Source organism: Athene noctua, chromosome 9 (assembly GCF_965140245.1).
Source record: "Athene noctua chromosome 9, bAthNoc1.hap1.1, whole genome shotgun sequence".
Taxonomy (NCBI): Eukaryota; Metazoa; Chordata; class Aves; order Strigiformes; family Strigidae; genus Athene; species Athene noctua.
Window position 1 is genome coordinate 8,269,584 of NC_134045.1, and position 21,949 is coordinate 8,291,532.

General features: G+C 38.9%; 2 protein-coding genes across 3 annotated transcripts in view; both read right to left on the minus strand.

Moving 5' to 3' along the window:
• Positions 1 to 21,949, minus strand: part of LPCAT2 (lysophosphatidylcholine acyltransferase 2) — a 32,893-nt gene that overhangs the window by 7,225 nt on the left and 3,719 nt on the right. For both annotated transcript variants that reach the window (XM_074913494.1, XM_074913493.1), the window contains exons 2-11: positions 19,481 to 19,620; positions 18,182 to 18,399; positions 16,773 to 16,885; positions 13,632 to 13,692; positions 12,586 to 12,644; positions 11,285 to 11,319; positions 8,870 to 8,924; positions 5,583 to 5,665; positions 4,903 to 5,028; positions 3,588 to 3,741 (exon numbers count right to left, since the gene is read on the minus strand). In XM_074913494.1, coding sequence (XP_074769595.1) covers positions 3,588 to 3,741; positions 4,903 to 5,028; positions 5,583 to 5,665; positions 8,870 to 8,924; positions 11,285 to 11,319; positions 12,586 to 12,644; positions 13,632 to 13,692; positions 16,773 to 16,885; positions 18,182 to 18,399; positions 19,481 to 19,620 — 1,044 coding nt within the window. The remainder of the gene's footprint in view (positions 1 to 3,587; positions 3,742 to 4,902; positions 5,029 to 5,582; positions 5,666 to 8,869; positions 8,925 to 11,284; positions 11,320 to 12,585; positions 12,645 to 13,631; positions 13,693 to 16,772; positions 16,886 to 18,181; positions 18,400 to 19,480; positions 19,621 to 21,949) is intronic.
• CAPNS2 (calpain small subunit 2) lies at positions 879 to 2,135 on the minus strand. The gene has a single exon (XM_074913495.1). It carries the CDS (start codon positions 2,033 to 2,035, stop codon positions 1,283 to 1,285), a length of 753 nt encoding a protein of 250 aa, XP_074769596.1. The 5' UTR covers positions 2,036 to 2,135; the 3' UTR covers positions 879 to 1,282.

Genomic DNA, 21,949 nt, shown 5'->3' on the forward strand with positions numbered 1-21,949 from the left:
AAAGTCTGCTGCAAGTATATCACGGAGGAGATTTCATCAGTTTGGAAAATACTATTTGCCAAGTGTAACTGCAAGACTTAGAAATCAAAGCTATGGAAATTTAGAAACAAAGCCAAACCACAGTACCCCATTAGCATTCAGATGCCCTGCAGGTATTGTGTGGTATTTTTCAATTAGTCACTGATGTCTCCTTGGGGAGGGGTGGACTCTTACATCTCGAGACTGCCTGTAGTGCAAGGCTGTGCTGCTCAACTCATCCTTTCACATTCCAGTCAGCTAGCACACACCCTGGACAATTTTCTTTTAAAGCAGCAGAGCCTTGCTGAGAAATCTACCTTGTTACACTGCAGTGCAAAGGCTGTTTTCTCATCTATGTAATCCTTAATTCAAAGATGTACCTTTGACAGTTCATGTTATTCCTTCTTCTTTTACTCAGAAGTTGATGTTTTAGACAGAACTGCATAACTAGCTTGAGTGAGACACTGCACCCTGATAAAATATAACTCGGACAGAAGTTGATTTTGGCTGGCTGGCTGCATTATTACAGCAAGCGTCTCTAAATATAAATGCAGTATTTTAAGTTGTTTTCATTATAACTATAATAAGGCTTGAAGGAAAGGGAGAAAAGACTAGTTAATAGCATTGTAGGAAGGAGAAAAAGGTTGTAAAAGTAGCCTTATATAAGTCTTCAATTTTGTCCTAGCCAGCAGGTAGAGCTGACAATACTACTCAGGTTTTGCTTCAGCAGACAAGCATGGAAAGCAGAAGTAGGAAGGAAATTAAATATGATTATGTAAATTCATTGATCATTATAGTTATTGCAACCCTCATGTTTTTCCCCTTCTTAAAATTAACTGCACAGCTCTCTTTACTAGTGATTGCCTTCAGGCAAACAGCTTTATTGCAGCTTGGCAAATGCCAACAAATCAAAACAGTAACATCAACACCGAACTTACGAGCTTTTTATATAATTGTTATAATCATATACAAGCCACTTTACGTGAAGAAGTAACTAAGCTTTGATCCTTCAACACATTCCCTCACTTCAGAGTGTAGAGTTTTCTGAGACAGACTTCTGCAGCTGTTCAACTGACAAATTACACAAACCCTTCAGAAAATCAGGCTAATGCATGCACAAGAGGAATCATAACACTTAAAGCTGAACCATCTACCACTCACTACTTCTGCCTTAGAATAAGGAAGAGACTACAGTTCTACAGTACACGATTGTAGTCTTCCATGTATATCTTCCAGATGAAGATTATTCTTCCCTGCCGTGTCTTCACGAATACATGGTCAGCTGCAGCCAGTCTTCAATGGTCATTTTGATCTGTCCATTTCCATCTCGGTCCAGGGACTTGAAGGCCCGGAACATGCTGTCCATTCGTACCAGACAGCTAATGAAGTTGTTGAAATCCATGCTACCATCCTCGTCGGCGTATCTGCGCACAATTACCTGGAAGAGTTGTTCGTTCAGGTGGAACCCTGCAGCCTTCAAGGCACCTGGCAGCTGAGCTCTCCCAACAGTGCCTGACTGATCAGTATCATACTGCTTGTACACACATTGCCATTTCTTGACGTTGTTCCACAGATACTTGAACTCTTCAAAGCCCAGTTTGCCATTTGTATCACTGTCCATGACGGCCACCATGCTACGGCATGTGTCTAAGCTGAAGCCATCTGTCTTCAAGTCTTGATGTCTGGAAATGACTTTGTTCAGGATGTCCCGTAGCTCTGTGGCACACACTTCCATATCATCTCCAGCCAGCTGGACAAACAGGCGACGGAACTGTCTGATCTCCTCACTCTCATAAGCTTCCACATTCGTGAAATGATTGTGAGGAGGTGGAGGTGGCTCCGGATTATACTGAGCTGCTGCTTCACTTATAAGATTGACAAGACCTCCAACAAGTCCTCCAAGATTCCCTCCATGTCCACCTCCTGTTAGGAGACCTCCAAGGCCACGTGCAAGGCTCCCTCCACGACCACTACCACTACCACTTCCTCCACTCAGCAAAGCTTTAACAAGGAACATTATGAAGATTTTTTGAAGGCAGTTACTCAGAGATCCAGTGCTTCTGTAACTCTCCGAAGCCTTATTGTGTCTGAGCTGGGCGTGGGCAAAACACAGCTTATCTGCGTGCTTAGACTTGACCATGTCTGTGCATGTCTCCAGCTGCCAGTTGTCTCAGTAGTTTCTGTCAATTGTTGCTACACCTCTATTTCTTTTTTGCTTTACTGCATAGTTAGCTTTATGCAATTTGAGGAATCTTTTTAGAAAAAAAAAAAAAAGATGAGGCTGAAAGCCACAGAGCAGAAGTCTCAAAATACTCGTGCTCATAATTGAAGCAATTTGAAAAGAGCCCTGCCACATTAATGCATCTGTTCCTCAGTTAAACTGACCTCCTTAAAGATGAATGCAGTGAAAGTGTCCTAGGGTCTTGTTTGTTCTTCCAATCTTTTATGCCTACAACCTTTTACTGAATTCAGGTTTACATTGCTAATTTGAGTCACTGATGCTGTTGTGCCAGATAAGGAAAGTGAAAGGAGTCTTGATCGCCCTTAATTATTTTGGTAGCCACACCACATTTTTTTGTATGTACTGTGCTTCAGGACTCAGACTACATGTTCACAGGAGCTGATGGTCCAAGATCCCCAGGCAAGAATGAAGAAAGGATGATTACCTAGCTTTACTAGTGCTTCAACGCATTCTCCAATTAAGGAATAAAAAAAATTGACTCTTCTCTATTTTAGAGCTTGTAAAACCTTTTTTTCTGGAAAAATCCTGAAACAGTCTTAATCGGCATGTACAATGCAATGACCTCCCAAAGACTGGCATACTGCTAAAGCTAACTTGATCAGGAAGAGTGATGCTGAGTTGGGAGAGCTCCTGCAATAAGAAACAAACTCCAGTTCATAAGCACTTAAAGTACAACACATTGCTTGCATTGTAGCACACATAGGATGTCTAGAAGTAAGATGAATTCTATGTTATGCTCTAGTCACTAATGCTTCTGCTATAGTCAGAGGGGCACATCCACAGGGCAATTTTTCTCATCTTCAGAGAGGAGTATAAAATGTGAGAGATCACCACTGACTATGGGGGAAAGCCTAAATTATCAAATCAACACATAACCTCCTTTAGGGCTGGAGATAGGCAAGAGGAGTCCTTATAATGTTTAATAGCACCCTTCACAAACACAGAAGGAACATACACTCTAGTCACTTTCAATATGTCTTAAATGATCTACTTACAACTTCATCACTAAATTAAACTGTCAGATTGTACATAAACTCAAAATCTGGGGTAGGCAAAATGAAATATTCAGCCATTACCAGCATGAAGATTCTCATCTGATGGTGGTGCAGCAACTTGCTCCAAGAGATGGTTGTCATCTCCCAAGCTACAAAGTGACCAACCTTTTTCCATCAAAACTTAAGAAGGAAACTGTAACAGTCACCTATCTTTCCTACAAGAATTGTTAACCAAGAACCATTTACTAAGCTGGACATAATGAATTAAATATCCTTTCGGGATGTGCGTTTTAACAAAATATTGTCAACTAGTCGGTTAACCAACTACTCACCCTGTCAAAGAGTAGAAACAGCTCTCTGAGGACATCTGAAATAGGCAGCTTCAAGTACTCTGCAAACTCCTCAATTCCAATTCTTCCCCCTTTGGAAGCACTTGCAATAGCAGCAAAGGTATCCAACTGCTCTCTGACATTATTCCATTTTAGGCTATGCAAACATGAGGGAGAGGAGATATTTCTATACAGCAGATCTTGGACAGATGGAATTTCAGTAAGAGTTATTACAGTGTTCAAAGACAAAAAAATAGCCAAACAGAGCACGTGTGTACAGCATTAGAAATGCTGTACTTCCAACCTGGTATTTTATACAAAATTAGCAATTAAGGACTGCTCCCCCCCGTTATTAATATTAAAAGCAGGCAGTTCTATGCTTCGGTCTATCAGACCTCCTTAGAGTAACTTCCCAAACTAGAATCATCTGTCCAGGTACTAGGCTAGTCTAGCAGAGAGTTTTGCAGTACCATAACTTCAGATGCAGCATTATTTTACTGCATCATGCTCTAGGGTGAGTATTTCCTTAATAGATCTCGGCTCTGTTAGCTAACTCTCTACCCAAATGCTAGTATCGCTACAGCCTGAGAAGTAGCTGATCTCTGCAGAAATACACCACTGCCCCTCAGTAGGAATAATTAGTATTGCCATGTAACTATTGACGATTGTTCCAGATGGAGTGCTATAAATGGATATATAGCACACATGTAATAAGACGAAGATTCACTGCGCACATACTTCAGATTTGACCACAGCCATGCCAGGTTATTTGATGCAGTTATTGTATGATTAAGTGGTTCAGTCCTCAAATTCCACTGTATCCAGACAGAAACAGTCAACACCACTAGGAAACATGCCTACACAATACAACTAAGAACAGTAAACCAGTGGCTGAAGTCTTGGTCTGGAAAGAAGGTTTTTTACTTCCTACCACAAATTACCTGTGCACTTCCACAAAAGCAATTTAAACTGGGCACCAAGATTACCATCAAGTGCCTAAAATAAGTATTGTTTTAGCTTCCTCACCTTTTGGTGAGATAAATCTATAAAAGATTAGAAAAATGCATTTTTCCTCTTGTAACACTGGCCACATAAATTACTTGGGATTAGTTCTTACAGGGGTTTTCCTAATCTCTGATTTCCATATAGTTTATGTATATACGTTGTATACATAAATACACTATATTACTGTCATGGTTTAACCAGGACAATTACACATGGCCCAAGTCAGTTGTCTGGTAATTTATCCTTTTGTAGATGGCCATCAAAACCTGCAGCACTGCAGTAATTATGCTACCAACAGCTAAGCTGCCCTTACTTGAGTTTCTTGCTAATTTTGGTAAACTCCACCAGCCCAGCTTCCATGGGTAAAGTCAGCTGTCCTGCTGAAATCATCAGTCGGCAGTCTTCAAAAGTGTGATCAGTGACTGGCACGTTCAAAGCACTGAAAAAAAATTAAGGAAAAAGCAACATCAATTTCTTGTATTAAAATGACTTTTAGTTGACTGTTTTCCTTCTCTGTTTCAGTTTGACTTTAGTGCTAATAGACAAAACAAATGATAATTCATTCTTGCACTGCTGCAAGTAGGATAAAGCAATACATGTCAGTTTGTGAAACTGTGAAACCATACTGTGAAACTACATTATGGCAGCGTCATGATGTTTTAAGATTTACAGTCCTGTGAATGCAGCCCAGTAACCCTGGAGAACAAACCACCTACTTAATCTTGCCAGGTAAGTAAGGGAGAAACTTATTCCAGCTTTTCATGAACTGAACATACTATGTTCCAGTGTAAGACAACCTTCCGTATGCTCCATGTAAAAACAATCAGGGTGTTTTAGTATAGGAATTTGACACCTCTTGGTGAAATTCTAGAGCAATTCCTATATACAGTACCTGGGACTTGACTAAAGTGTACTTTATGGCTAGGATATATATAGAATTGCTGAATATAAAAGAAAAATTCTCAGAGATTTTATCCATGACTGATTACATACGTTGCCATCGTTTGTCGGACTCTGTTGGCAAAAAGAAAGGGATCATTCTTTTCTTCCTCAGTAGGAACATGAACAGGCAGAAACTGAAAGAGATGAGTTATCCAATCAATTCAATAGTCACCACTTTATTAGCAATATAAACAATTTCTTGTTATTTGGAATGGGGGAAAAACAGAAGAAAAAAATCAGCCATGCAATAAAGGAACTGGACACTAGAGGTCTCAACCGCCTTAGAAACCTTGCTCTTGTGCCCTAGACACACAAATGAGATTTAGTTCAAAACTACATCTTAAAGATTGGTAGAAACTGCTTTAATATGAAAAATCAACTCCCCGAAGAAGGAAAGTATAATAAATGCATACTTAGTTAGAAAATTGAATGTTACATTGGTAAGAATGTGAGTCTGAAATATGGTACAGTCTTTTTAAGTGATGTTACATACTGGAACAGTGTATGTAAGATTTTTAACGTTTTTAAATACACACTGCAGTTCCACCTTGTACCTGTTATCTGTCAGCATGTGACTAATAAGTTTCCTGAGAGTTTTTAGAGTTTTTCCTCCATGATAAAAATGTTAAGGAATATTAGTTCTGAATTGTAATTAGAGCACTAACCAGATACAAACACTGTAAAATTTTGGAACTTCAAGCAGAAAGTAACACCCCCCCACCCTCCCAAACGTAGAAAACACCCTAGATAGCTAAATGGCAATACATTTACAGTTGAGGATTTATTCAATGTTAATACGTAAGAAACTGAAATAGCATTACACTAAAAATGTACTATAGATGAATTATTATCTAACATAACATGAATCAGCGTCTGTTTGTTTGCAAAGTAATGTGTGTGGAAGAGTATTTTGTTCTCTATACTTCAGTCTACAGCGTTTGCTTGCAGCCCTGTTTACCATGCCTTTTCTCAGTTTTTGTTATCATTCATCTGAGTTCAGCTACTCCCCGCCCTGCAATCTTGCCCTTAAATCTAAGAATACACCAATTCTAGATTAAGTGTGAAGTGTTGTGTTGCTCATGGTTCATTGAAAGACACAGTTGCTAATTATGTGTTAATATGTTTTTTCAGTTATACTGCAGTTGCTGGTGATGCACTAATATAGCGGTTACTGTCTCATATATATGCAGCCCATCCTCGACAGCCTTTTTGTTTGTTTTTAAGGAACACTGCCTCTTTATGATTAAAACCAGTAAGTTTATGGAATCAGTTATATGTCAGATAGCCACAACAATTTTCTGTTTATACCTAGAAGTCTTCTACCCTTTAAGGACAGCAGGGGTCCAGATGTTCACATGAAGGTTTGAGATTTCATTCCTTCTGTAAGCAGTTGCCAGTTCTGTTCAAGGTCTGACATATGTCCCTGCCTATTACAACTTCCCTTCAGAAGCCACATAACTCTGAAATCGAGGAAGCACAGGCACACTGTACAGACACAGGAAACTGTGTCATCACTGGGTGAGATGAAGTTATAACTCAGAAGTTTATCTATGCAAACATGGGTCATGGTCATGGTTATTACATCATTTGAGGCTAAGGTCTTGCTCAGACAGCAACCTAAATTTCTGGCAGGTTAAACAACACCTCTGTCCCCTTCAAAAAACCTACCTACAATTATTCATAAAACCAGTTTGCCAGAAACCACAGCTGGGGATGAAGAATTTGGTTTCTTGACCTCCTGAGGTGGCATGCATGATCTCACACACACCCAGCTGCTTATCTGGTGAAGGCTAGTCAGTACACCCTCCCTGTCAAATTGCAGTCCTGCAAGAAAAATTCTTCACAGCCCTTTCAGTAGCAAAAATACTTCTCTGATCTGCTTCTGACCTATTGTCTCTTCTTACAGAATTTGCCAAATGCTGTATTCTTATGCAGCCCTAAGCCTCACTGCCAGGTTCACTGTTTAATCTTCAATATCCAGAGTTTGTTAGAATATGACTGGACACACACACACACTCCCGTGGACTGCAGGAGTAGAGCGCTGCCGGTGCACAGTAGGCAGAGGCAGCACAAGACTGATGGGAGTGGAGAGGCTACTCGCTCACGGTATGGGACAGCAACAGAAATGTCCATTCCTAAAAGGAGTAGTCTGATTCCCTCCTTCCCAGGCAAATTTGCTTCTTCTCTTTTTAGAAATGGAAGGACTTCTGCATTGATGCTAAGAAATTAGTTCCACTTTGGGGACACATGCTGCTCTGAAAGCTGCATGTATTTTCATGTTTCAGTTTCACCTTTTGGAACATTCGAATTCTGTTCTGAAGCAGGGCAAAACAAACCTTTTACTGGGAGGGCTACATTAACTATTTCTTGCTCCCACAAGTATAAATCACATAAATATTTCCTTCTATACAAAATCATTAGGAGAATTAGCTCCTTAGTACACCTAAAAATACATGTCTACTGCATGTACTGTACAGTTAGAAGGTGCTCCTTTAAAATGAATTTCACTGTTTCACAACAAAGGCCATATTGTTAATTGTTAGTACTAGCAACACTGCTTGCATTCACAAAGCCAAAGCTTTCCTAAATTCTGTGTTCTGCAAATAAACAGCAAAACCTGTCCGTATTTCTCCAATTCCTCGGGTCCCTAAACCAATTTAGTCCATGCTGACAATGCTTTGTGGTCTGGTAAGGAATGTGAAGTACAACACTTAAACTGATGGCACCTCAGTTATCTGGCTCTTCACTACTGTGTTCTGAATGTTGACTCCTTGGCAGGGAGCAGTTAGAGTATGTGTACTAGTATTATGAAGTGTGAATGTTGTTTCAGTTGTCATTCATCTGTCTTTGTGGTGCGCAGCTGATTTTGATGATCAAGGGAACCGGTTCATTATACAAGGCTCAGTACAAGTACTAGAGTCCTTAAATAAGCTCTTAGTTGCAGAAACCTTTTAGAGTTCAGTCTGGGAAGACAGTGAGGAACACAAGGAAACTTTGAAGTCATCAGGGAAATAAGAAGGTGGGAAAAAGAAGTTGTACCCTTTAACAACGTATTATAATTCTTAGTTTTAACATCTGTAAAATGCATGTGGTGATAATAAGCAATGATTTTACAGTGCTTTAAAAATAAAGGCATTTCTGACAACTTTCTTCGAGGAACTCAACAGATTAAGTGTTACATAAATATGGACAACAAATTTAAATATATTAGTCACCATAATTCTGTTCTTGTGTCTAAGACATTTGTTTATTATTCATTGACAGTGACTAATAATGTGAATAATGCATTTATATTCAGTGGTTGCTGAATCTTGTACAAAAATATTTCTCATTCTTACCTCAACTTCTACTCTTGTGAACAGCTGACACAGTGTCATAACGCACAGCTCTTTTCTGCAGGCAAAGATAAAGAGGAAGAAAAACACATTTTACTTATTTAAAAACAAAGTATTTGCACATAGGTAGATTAAACTTTTTAAAGCATTGACAAAAACACAGCCAACATTGGGTGAGGTTTTTATGTACCTGCAGCGAAGTTGCCTGAAATGTTGCTTTCAACTTTTTTCCTATGCGGCTCCTGTATATACCCACTGCTTACTCAGCAGACAGGCAACTTCTTCTCTGTTGTCACGCATACTAACAACACTCCACAGGTCTTTGGCCAGCAACATGTCTGTATATTCCTTTATCTTTAAAGAGGTGAATACCTACTGTATTTTAAAGCTTTAAGAGCTCTGATTCTGAGAAGTAGCTTTACTTTATTTTTTATTCTCTCATCTGCAAAATGGGACCAGTAACTTCTGCAGAACTGAAACAAGGATTTGTTGGTATTTGCTAGCCATTTTGCAAATTATAGTAGTGTTTACACAAATGTGTTAATGAAGTGTCAGTATGCTCAGGACCACGAGTGCTTTTAAAAAAAGTCACAAATTTTAGTATCAACAGGTAGGGGGAGGAAGAAACTGTGAAAGAGGATAAGCATAATCACTTCCACTTCTGACTTGTTCTTTTCACTGTAATTTTTAAGCAGAAATCACATTTGCTCTTTACTTTAAATCAGGCAAGTTAGAACAAAAAACCTTCAAGCAGTCTTTCTTCTGTTCTTCTTTTGGACAAAATAAAAAAGAGAAAAGGAAAAGGCAGGATAACAGCTAAGGGATTCCTTTTACTTTCTTTAGGAATCCACTCTTAACACTTGATTTTCTACCACATAACATTATGTATTCCTCCCAGTAAGACACAAAAGTAAAAAGTAGTAAGTGAAAGAAGAAACTGGGTCAGGAGGTTTCTGAGGAGACTGGTACTGTCCCATCCTGGCTGCAATATCCAGGAATTTTGAGAAAGATTGTGACAGTTCTGCATTTTGTGACCCGCAAGTTTGTGCGGGGAATGTTCTTCTCCTGGTTCCAGTTGTTTTTGTTAAGAATCTCTAGATTGTACTCCATCCATTTCTTCCCATGATTTTGCTAAACTGTTCCTTTCATCTTCTCACAGGTTTCAATTTGAGCCTTCATCATCCAGCCACCAAGCTTAGAGAATTTCTCAGTTTTTAGTGAATGGGCAGCCTCCTCCCTTCCACAGAAATACCTCTGATTTAATTTCTTTCTTCACCTATTCTTATACAGTCTCTCATAACTGAAGACATAACTCCTTTTCAGCCTTCCAGCATTAATCTTTCATAGGGGAAAGCTGTAGTATGCTACTGAATTTGCAATGTTCATTACTCTCAATATGCTGATAACTGTAACACCAGTAATAATAATAGCAAAAAATTATTGGGAAACAGATAGGCATTTTCATCTAGGTCAGCTTTCATAATGTCCATTCTGTAAGTGTGCAGTGGATAGGATTAACTAATGATAGCTTAAAAGGTGCTTATGATCTGCTCCACTAGTTCAGTCATGTTTCAAAATTAAGAATTTTAGTCACTTAGTAAATCAGTACTACTGTACTTACACTACATATTTCACATGAAAAAGTGGTATATGGATTCCGCAAATCCACATTTTAATGGATGTTTATAAGGTGAAAAGTATTTTCAACACATTTTCAGTGCAGCTGTAAAGGTTTTTTTAATACTTAATAAAATATTTTAGCATACTAGAAGGCCACCTGTGTTGAGAAATAAACACAGATCCATAGCCTAATGGGTTTATTGAAATATTTTTCAGTATTTCATTACTTCAATGTCAGATACTATATATAGTCTCTTCACTGGGATCTCAAAAGAATTGCTTTTGTTGAGTCAGGCAAAAATAAAAATCTAAAGAAGAATCCTAGATATTTGAATGGGGAAAATTAATACTTGTTTTGCCCACCTTCTTCATTTACTCTCATATGACTTCTAATGAGACGGAGGAATAAAAAACATTTATTTCTTCTTGTTTGTATACTATGTAGGAAACTGTAAACTTCTATGGGTTTTGATGACTATAATTTTTTTCCAAAGCAAAAGAATTTAAAATCTTTCTTTTGCTCTAGTGTAACATGCAAAAGAGGAGAAAATTAAACAAAACAGTGATAGAGGGAAATAATGCTTCCCCATTTGCAAACCCTCCCTCTAGCCATTCAGCTATGAAATCCGCTGCATTCAGATATGAAATCATGACAACATTATTCCCAAGTATTTCCCCATCATAAAAACAGATCTAGAAGAACATGTGTCTTGGCTTAGCTGAATCTGTTTGGCAGACTGTTTAGCAATGGGGGAAGAAAATTCTGTATGTAATTTTCAGTAGGATTAAGAAACTTACAATGAATAGCCCTGCCATGTCCAGGTCACAGTATCCTGAGAACAGAAATAAAACACAGAAATGTATGACAAAAATCAGATGACAGTTAGGGAGCAGGTAAGTTACAAAATAAAACAGGCACTAGTTTAGTAAAAGCAGATGATGGTTTTATCATCCTGTAGTGAAAATAAATAAAGATGTTAAGGCAACTAGGATTTCTTGCCTTAAAAATTTGGAAACAAACATGGCAGACTTTTGAAAATATCAACAATTGGGCATAAAATTTATATAGTTATTAAATATTCAAAATCATTGATTCTGATCCAAACAACAGAAGTAGGAAAAAAAAAAAATCTAGTAAAACTTTTTCAGATGACCTCACCAGTGATTTTAGAAAGGCACCCTCATAGATACGTTCAATTTAGTTTTTAAGGACACTTCTGCACAGGTAATCTATCATTCTTTTTCTCTGCCTTTTTTTTTTCCTTATTCTACGTTTATTTCTTTTTATATATAATTATTATAATATATACTGCAGATCCTTAAATCCTATCAGAAAAATGATACCGGTCCCCTTTAGTGGTTCACTTCGGTTTCAAAATAGATTTGTAAAAGGATTTTACAAAGCAATCTTTGTAAATAACAACAACAATAACAATCACTTGTTTTTCATCTTAAAAACTATTAGGAATTAAAAATTTGGTCTTTTCTGGATTTGTTGGATGATCAGATAGTTTAAAAAAAGTTAACAAGTTGCTAGACTCATGTCCCAGCATTACACCTGTCAGTGAAGCAGAGACATACATCTGTACCCCTCAACTTGGCAGAAAGTGTAAACATTTACCGGTCAAAACAAGGGAAAGTTGCATGAAAAGAACCATCCGCAAAGCTGCCTTCCTGAGGTGCCTGAAGGAGGGGCTGGTGCAGCTTCTGCATGGCTCAGCTTTGCTTCTGTTCATAAGCTTTGCAAGCTCCTTTGCATTTTATGCTTAAACAAAAAATGATGACCAGTAGGGAAGTTGTGTGCATTTTAGACTTCAAAGTACAGGCTCTGTGGCTTTGCAGGAAGTTTCTAACTTCCGCTGCAATACTTCCCTGTGTTCCCTCTTTAACTAAGAAGCCCAGCAGTAAGTTTTTCACAATCAGAATAGCAACTACACAGTGGTGACACTTGGGAAGCCTGGTTGCTTCCAGGAGCTCTCCAATGCTAAAGCTCAAGACAACAGATTCTTCAGTGACAATGCAAAATAATTATCATAGGTACCATTTAAGTCAGGATTTCAACTTTCATATTACTAGTGACAGAAGAATGTTCCGCTTACCAGTTTGTTGGGGTATCGGAGCAACACAGGTTGTACAGGGACTTGTGGAACAAAGGCACCTGAAACCACAAATTAAAATTGATTGTTACGACTAATATTCAGCAGTTGAGAGTTTTAAGTAAATAATGTAAGACATGGTATCTGGAAGAATTTTTTAAAAGGGCAAGAAGAACAGGAAGTGTTCTTTTTGTTGTGCTTTTCTGTTGTTTTAGGGGTTTTGTTGTTGTTTTGGTTTGTTTTCTTTTTTGAATCAGCAGCACAACTAGCAAGATGTCAGGGCGGAAAAGGGCTAGTCTCCAATTCAAGGAGAAAGCTGTCTAAGATTCTTGAACTGTTCAAATTCACTTTCTGTGTATTATGTCCCCATTGATTAGCATTTGTTTCAAAGGATTAGATGCTCACAAGGCTGTTGAGCACTTCCCAAACCCTTCTCTGTTTTGATCATCTTCATAAGTGATACGGATCTGAACATGTAATACTGGTTTTGTAACTTTGCTACCCAAGACATTGTAAGAAAGGAGAGCAACATGGCTTTAATTGAAGTGCAGCACAACAGTCTAATGATCAGTGATGCGTTCAAGTACCTTTCTGTGTTAAAAATCGTGTATTGGCCTGACTTGTTAAGCACTATGCAGAGATTTCATAACTTGGTTGCTAAGTTTTGCATGGCAAAATTTACAGGAATCTAAGATGGCATGTGTGTAAGTTGAGCTGAAAGAACATAATAAGTAGCACGTATTTTTGTAGTTCATCTCATAATAATCACAGGTAAGTTTCAGGGTGAATAAATTAGATGGAAACTGACCCAGAAAAAAACCCAACCAACTAACGTATACATCATAGGTATTCTGCATCCAACAAAATACCAAAAATCAGGGAAGTAAACTCTCTACTATAAAATAGTGAGTTTAGTGCCACTGAAACTTTAATGATGTAAACCACTACTACAGGCTGTTGTGGATTATGTACCTGAGAAGTATAGGCCTTACTAGAACTACCAAATTAATATACATTATTTCCAACAATGATGTGACAAAATCTCTCACCTTGTTTAAATGTGATCAGGCAAGATCGGTTTGTGCAGGTGCCTTCGGGAAAAATCAGTATCTTGGATTTAAATAGAAAGAAATACATATATACACTCACATTTCATAAAAAAGTTTATACTTCAGCATCAGTTATGTAAAGGCTGACTTTTTATGCAAGTTCTGTGATATGTTACACTGTATCACAAGAATATCATCACTGTTTCAAAAGTAAATTAACAAATAAGTAAAGTACTCTCACAGCAATAATAACCTGGTCCATCTTAATTTGAAAACAAATGCTTTCTAAGTGAGGAGTTCTGGGGAAAGGCCCTTATGAGTTCAGAAATATGATACAAAAGGCTCTAAATGTTTCACTTGAAATGTTTAGTGTTGGTAATGATATGAGAATTGTTCCTCTGCGGTAGCTCCTCACTGAACTGTGAGTGTACAAGCATCAGGAGTCTGGGCTGACATGAAGTGCATAAGGTACTCGGGTGTTTCCAGGCACAGATGCTATCAACGTGAGCGAGATGCCAGCTGTGATGGGAAGATCACAGTTTGAGGGGTAGCAGCAAATGTATATCTGTGATGCACAGCTCTGAAAGCATCACACACCACTACATAGCCTCTGAACCTGAGTGACTCAGACACCAAATACCCAGGAGGTTTCTGAATCCACGTCTGAAAGACACTAGAGTAGGTGCCCTGTGAGCTGCAGCGTGACACGCTGCATCCGGCCCCGTATGGAACACAAGGAAGCTTTGTGTATCTCATATCCCTATGGGATGATACGCAGTATTCTAAATAACACTCAGCACAAGAAGTGGTCTGGATCAAAAGAGTGTTCAAGGTGTGCTGCCACTTCAGTCTGAATGAAAAAGTCAAGGCAGGATGGAAGAGGGCATCACTGGGTCACATGCAGGAGACACAACCTGTTCCAAGGTGTGAGAGGGACAGCTGCACATACCCGATTCACAGTTAGTTCTCAACTACACAATCTCTAATCAGAAATTGTTCTTTGGTGCTACAGACACAAAAATGGATGTTTCTGCTTAGCATATGTTATAAGCCCCAGGTAACATATTGGTGACTGACCAAAAAGCAAGTAATCATTCCCTCCTTCCCCTTTGTTTTGGTACAGGGTTGGGAGAGCACTAATCAGAAAGTCACACTATTAATAAGCACAAGTGCTGCCCAGACTGTTGTGTTTTGGTTTTAAAAGGAGGGAAGGGGGAATTCAGCTACTCTTTCTTTTCTATTGTGCTGAGAGAATGCAGCCCAGGCACTCCGAAGAGGATACGACAGACATGATCTTGTGGTCAAGTTTCTCAAAAAAAAAAAAAAAAAAAAAAGAGTAGGAGGAAGGTGTGACCAGATCACAGGACTAAGAATCACCCAGTGACAGCCCCAGTTATACGCCTGACTCAGTCTTGCAGATTCCCAGATTACTTGACTCACAGACTATTTATGCCATCATACATTAGCTTTTATCCCAAGTGCAGTACTGGTGTAGAGACAATTCCCCTTTGCTCCTCCCCACGCTGTTTTCAGCAGTGATTAGGTGTACCAGGGCTTTGCTGGAATCACTTAATCCATAACAGTTTACAAAATCACAAGCATCAGTATAGTTTATAAGCACAGTATTACAAAAAAGAAAGCCTTCCTAGCTTTGACGTGCATATATAAAATCCTGCATAAAACTGATAAATTGAAAAAAAAATATTGGAGGTTCTAAACATATTTATGGCATCTAAGAAAAATGCATTTATGAGTCAAATGAAAGTAGCCTAAACACTAACTAAAAAGCTTTCTGTAAAGTGTTTGCTAAGTAAAAATGATGCATGACATGTCTATATAATGCCATTTCAAAAAAAATGGCAAGTGTTGGTCTTCTCTACTTCAAAATTCTGTTTCTAGAGACTATTCCAAAAGTAGAGCAGTGCATTCAGGTCTAGCTGTCATAGAGATACCTGCTACTGAAGTCTGTATTTTCACATGCCTCTTTTAACTTTCCTCAAAAGCCATTCACTGGAACAAAAGCGAAGGAAAAGTTAACTTTTCTTAGTCATTTAGAAGATGACTAAAGAGATCTTGTGACTTTAGCTACTGAACCAGTCACTTCTTTGAGTTTTAAAGTAAATTAACACTTAAGAAAAAAAGTCAAGAACTAATTCAAAACACAAAGCATGAGTTTGTACACAAATCTGCCAGGGTATCTTTGGAGAAAGGTCTTGTATCACTGACTGTATTTTCCAGCAGCAGGGCAATGATAGTGTATTTGTAGTATGTGAAGGCAACATGAGAGCAGGGTCAATGCAACAGAAGAAAGCAGAGAGGCACTGCCAAATGAGATGCCAGTAGGTTCACAACTGCTCCAGGTCTTTCTTGCAAAGGATGCAGATTTCCATCCCAGCCCTCTCCCTGTTGTAAAAGCAGCAGAACTGCTGCCTCAACACTTTTCTTCCTCCTGAGCAACCCCTGCCCCGTTAGCTCTTTGGGATGGAAAGCCATCCAGGGCCTAGAAGTGCAATAGCAGCCTGCTGCTGAGGAATGACCATGGGAAACACTGTGCAGAATCAGTAACTATTGCTTCCATGTTAGAATCTTTCCACAGTTCAGACCAATCTAAAAGTCTTGGGTTTAGTGCATTATTAACCTAAAGAGTGAGCTGAGCTTCACCTCAGCTATTCTCCACATGTGAAACTGATGTTTTAAACTTAAGTACTGTTCATGCCAGAGCTTGGACAGCCTGGGTCACCCATGTCATCGACTGCTCATCCCCTAACTCTTCTGAGTACACCTTTGTAACACAGCTTCTCAGGCATAAGCTAGCTTGAAAATACTGATTCACATATACCAATGCAAGTCATCTGCTACACTGATGACAGGATGTTAAGACCTGAATAGAGAAAAGAGAAAGTCAACAGCATCTGCATCTGGAACAGCAATCGGTACTGGCTGGATTTTAACCGATGCATTTGTCATGATAAAACTCTTCCTGGGCACCAGCCTCTCGTCTTCCTTTCCTAATATACCTGACAGCTGACTTCATCTTCACACATCAACAGAATCCTATTCAGCTGGGCACTTGTGATATTATGATGCACAGTGAATATGGAATATGAACACATGACAAGAGAATAGTAGTATATTTATTACCTGTGGCCACTGGCCTCTTGATAATGCTCGCTTAGTTATCTCGATGACTGTATTCTTCCGTGAATCAGGGTCCTGACGAGAAACTGATACAGGCTGAAGGGAGCTTAAAATTGCTGTGAAAGAGATAAACATTTTTATTTGTCTTATACTAGTCCTTAGAAAACACATGAGTTCAAGGCTCCCTTGTAGTATGAGAATAACAAATTTTTGCTAAGAAACAGACTCTGCACAAATGTCTTTCAGACTAAATAGATAAGACGACTGTTATTATTGTTCTCAGTCTGCAAAAAGGGAAGACATAGAAGACCTACCTACACTGCCAGGTGAGGAGATTTGCAGTGAGTATAAACATGCCAAAGTCAGCCAAACACATTCTACTAATATTGCTGTTATTTTTCACTAGGCATTTCCACACAATTCTAAGGAAAAGACCTGATCAGGTCTCTACTCATGGGCCACACTCAGGCCTAACTCATGCAAACTGCAACCAACAAGTAGTCTGAGCCTGTGCTGAAGATGTCCCTTTTCAATTACAAAGCATGTTCAGCTTCTGTGTACATTACAGAAAAAAAAGCCCCTCATTTAATCAGAAGTCTACATCAGAATGTGTGGACCATTTAAGATGTGATGAGAAACTTGGCAAAGAATTATTTTCTATGTCCCACTGCTGAACTTTTAAGAGAATATCAGTATATTATCAGTTAGTTTGTTTCCTCCAATGACACTTTTCTATGTTGCCTGCTGTGTTTAGTTTTGGGTTACTGTACAGCCAGCAGAAAGTCTACAGCTGATTCCAGTAATAACGCAAACAGGGATTCTTTTTGTGCCAAAAGAAGGAGAAAATAATAGAAGTGTGAGTCATCCAATCTTTCTCATTCTCTGCACTTTCTTTTTGAGTAACTTCTCTTTTATTCTTTCTTGGTTTGACTTCCATTAAAAAAACCCCCTGTAACAGTGCCTGCAAGTTTAAACTTATAAATATGGTATTTTCCAGACTGCTGTAGTTTGGGTCTGTTTTGAAATAACCTTCACTAATCCATGTTCTACATTTGTGGGCCACACTGTTAAAAGACAGCAGTCAAACAGATTTTTCAAGCTACCTACTGGGAGAATTTTAAGTGAAAGCTTCTAGCCTAAGTAGTTATGAAATATACTTTTGGTACGAAGAAAATCTGAAGTGATATTATATTCCATACCTGAAAAGAAACAGCATATTTCTAGATATATTGAGCAATTCAGAAAGATAACTTGTCACAGAGATTTCACTGGAAATGATCTGTCAGTATCTGTGGAATCTAAGGATTTAAAAAAGTCTGCCCCTAAATCCCTTTCAGATATATGATTTTTGGCCTCATGTCAAATTGCTGACGCAAAACATTAGGTTGTTGTTTTTTTTCACAAATACTTACTGCCAAATACCGGAGTTGACAGGTTCTCTGCTCTAGACACTATTGATGGCATTCCAGTTAGGGCAGAAATAATGGCATCAAAAAAGCTTGAATGAGGAGCCGCAACAAAGATTGGGGCTTCCAGTAGACTTGCTATTTTTCCCTTTACTTTAACTTGGAAACCCATTACGAAGAACAAGGTACGAGTTAGGTATGTGAGGGTTGTCTGGATCATCCTCCTTGTAAACAGAAACACAAAAATATCATCCATCTTACAGTTAGTATTTCTTTTGTACTTTAAACGAACTGCCCATAAAAGATTTCCTAGTTCTCACCAGCTCTGGGACCAGGCACAGGGTAGCAATACTACTCAATGGGAGAGCATAGGGCTGAAGAGGAAGAAGTAGAAGTAGGGAAGGGAGCATCACCTTTTCATATTGAAACCAGATTATAATTTTAAAGATAAGGCAATGTACAGCACCTTGCTAAACCCAGGCACGCTACTTCTCTTGCAGTATCTTAGAGCATTGTAGCATAACACTATTGTGAGGGGTGGGTAATTAGCAGATTCAGTGTCCTCTCTGTAAGAACTTAGGTAATTCTGATACTATTCTTTTACTATCAGTTTTAAACAAGTAAGATGAAATAACAATGTTCCTTTACTGGAACATGTTCCCTGATCAGGATACGTATTGCCTTCATGGGACTTACTGTAATCTCTTGGCCTCGATAGAATTCCCTTCCTGTGTCCCCTCCTCCTGCGTGCAGCTGCAGTGCATTGTAGCTAGGAGGGAACTTCATTACTCTGAGGTCAGTAGGAAGCTGAGTGACTGAAACCCAGAACCCGCAGAGGCAGCTGTAAAATACTTCTTCAAGGGCAACATAGCTGAGAGAGTTGACAGCTGAGGAGCTGTCAAAGCTAATTTTGTCATAAATTATAGCATAGCGGCAATGACAAAGGCGACACAGGAACAGTGTATGTACCACTACCAAATACTTTTCCTATTGAGTTTCTTTTCTCAAATATACCTATCGGTATTATTACTAAAATAAATCCTGGCTTATAAATAGTTTATAAAGATTTTTATACAGATTTGTTTTAGCCTCAAGACAACAGAAAATCTACCTATTTAAAAAGCTCCACTTGTGCTGTAAAATATACTCTTCAAGAAGTTACTTCAGCTAAATGGGTAAAACTAAGATTTGACTGAGGACTCCTCTTTAATCAAAAGGCAGAAGGAAGGGGGGGGGGAATCTTTACCCCTCACTTTGTGTTATTAAATAAAAAAAGCAGTTTTCACAAATATTGGTCACTTTTACCTTCTCCATCCTTTAAGTGGCACAGATCCTTTTCCAGGGTGACGGAAAGTTGCGATTGATGCAAACAGCCATGCTAGCAGTATAATGAATGCAATGCATATGGCACGGAGGGGTAGCAAAATAATTCCCTGAAGAACAGTCTGGAAAAACAGAGGGGAAAAAATCTTAAGCAATGGTATAAACAGGAATGACACTGCTATCTGTGTATTTACAGCAGATGAACTTTAAAATACATTACTGCTATGTGATTCAGTAAGGAAAGCATTAATTATTCCAGTGTTCATATGGGAAGTCAGTCATTCACAGCATTTCATTTTCACTTTTGGGTTCCCATTTCAGGTATAACTGGAACATCGGTGTATTTGAGTTTTTGGCTTGAATGTTGTCAGACAGAGGGTAAATAGGGTTTGCTGCTTTAGTTTATGCTTAGACTTGGTCTGCAGCGTACAACCAGCTCAGATAAGTCTGCCCAGCTGGTACAGACCTCCACTACGGAGCCTTCCGTCACCAGCGCCCTGTCTAGAAGCCATAGGAGTTGTTATGATGACTAAAATGTACTCTTGCCCTTTCAAAATGACAAATCTTGGCTGACTCACTACTACTGCTTGGAGTGGTGTGAGTGCAACACTTCATTTCCCCTAGCTGAGACTGAACCAAAATGGAGGTTTCTGTAAAACTGAACCTGTGGCTTAAGGCAAAGGCTCAGACTTTCCAGCGCTGTTGAAGCTGCTGTAGCAGCTCTTGGCTCATTGCCTTTGGAAGTGGTTTGCTCACCACCCCCTGCAAACTCAGAGCAGAACCCTTCTGATTATGAAGATTAACTTGTTGCTTCCTGTTTGAAACATCTTGGGTATTAACCTCTGTGCTAGGCTTCCCTGAATTTTTAAGAATAAATTGAGAAAGCTTAGTCCCCTTTCCTCCCCACAATCAGGAAACTTTAACTTGCTTTAACTTGAAGCGAAATAAACTATTGAGAGAGTTCTGCTAGCTACATTCATAGACAGCCAAGCCACGTAGAAAAAACAGTATAAAACAGATCCAAGCCTGTTCAGTTTTTCATGTATGTTTGTAAAGGGGAGTGAAGGGAAGGAAAACACTAGGATGCCCTGGTTGCAAATAATCCTCAAATGTCATCCCCTGCCCCCACTAAGGAATTTTTAGCTTTCATTTTTTTGTGCACAGCTCCAGGAAACAGGTGTATTGGCACATGGCTGTTAACAGGCAGCTGGGATGCAGGGCAGAGCAGGAAGAAACTCTTTAATTGTTTTATCCCAGTAAATTAGGTTATAAACTATATCCCAAAGGCTGGCCTCTGTGGTGCCGCACAGCACTATGCAGCTTGAGCAAGCATAGGCCTGGGAGGCAGGCGAGCAGTGTTAGCCTGCGGAAGTCGCAGCCTAATGTTCCTGGTAGGCTAGTGAACACTCCAACTCCTTCTGGCATCTAATCCAGCTCAGCCACCACTCACTGATGAGGATCAGCTCTGTGTGCATACATATGCACAAAACAATACACACCCAAGCAGAATTGTAATAGTGATATTTTTTATTTTTTTTTAAGTTTGGGCTATGTTTCTAAAAGTCCCTTAAAACTTACATGCTGGTCACAGACTGACAGCTCCACCATTCCAAAGTATGGTAGAAGTTATTGAAGGGGAGTTAGGCTAGTTTAATTTATGCTCATGAGCTTATTATTTGTTATGCTTTACTATTTTACTGAACAACAGTGTTCCTCTCTCAAAATCAGGTTTTCTAGTCAGCTCTTTAGCAAGGGCTACTTACTATAACAGAAAAAGCAAGGCTTTAAATTAGAAATAAGATTTACAAAATAGTTTGCAACTTACATACTTGAGCTATGATTATTAAGCAACACAGTGGATTTTAATCTACCTCTTTAAAAAGGAACAAGTGTTTGTAGTACATTTGGAATATAAGCATCTTTGAGTATTATTTATCCAATTTTTTGATATAGTAGGTTGGTTCTAATCTGTTTTTCAACATGGTCCTTTCCCTCCCCATCAAATCCTTTATATCTTCACATAATGTCCTCTTACCAATGTTCAGGAGAGGCTCTGGCCTCTGGCTCTGAACTGTGATACTGACAAGGATTAACAGGAATTTTGGGCCTTCAGGACTCAGTTCTGTGTTACAAAAGGCACAGTGGCAACAGACCAAACATGATAATGGATACACGTTGTATACTGGGATAAGCATGAGAAGCTTATCAATTTAGCAACACTGTGTTGATGCTTATGTTCTGGAAGTACTGCCATATAAACATGTTTCCAGGAGAGATCTGAACATTCAGGTATGATTATTTCCTTCTTTTATATAACAGTTGTATATAACTAGCTATGGAATTTTAGCCATAACTTCATGGAAAACAGGAAAAAGACTGCACTGGATCACAGAAATGGGTTCAGTAGCTGGGTATGACAGATTTAGCCTTGGAGATCTATTGTTCCTGCTC

Coding starts and splice junctions, on each gene's coding strand:
- CAPNS2 (XM_074913495.1), bottom strand. CDS start 2,035: ATGTTCCTTGTTAAAGCTTTGCTGAGTGGAGGAAGTGGTAGTGGTAGT.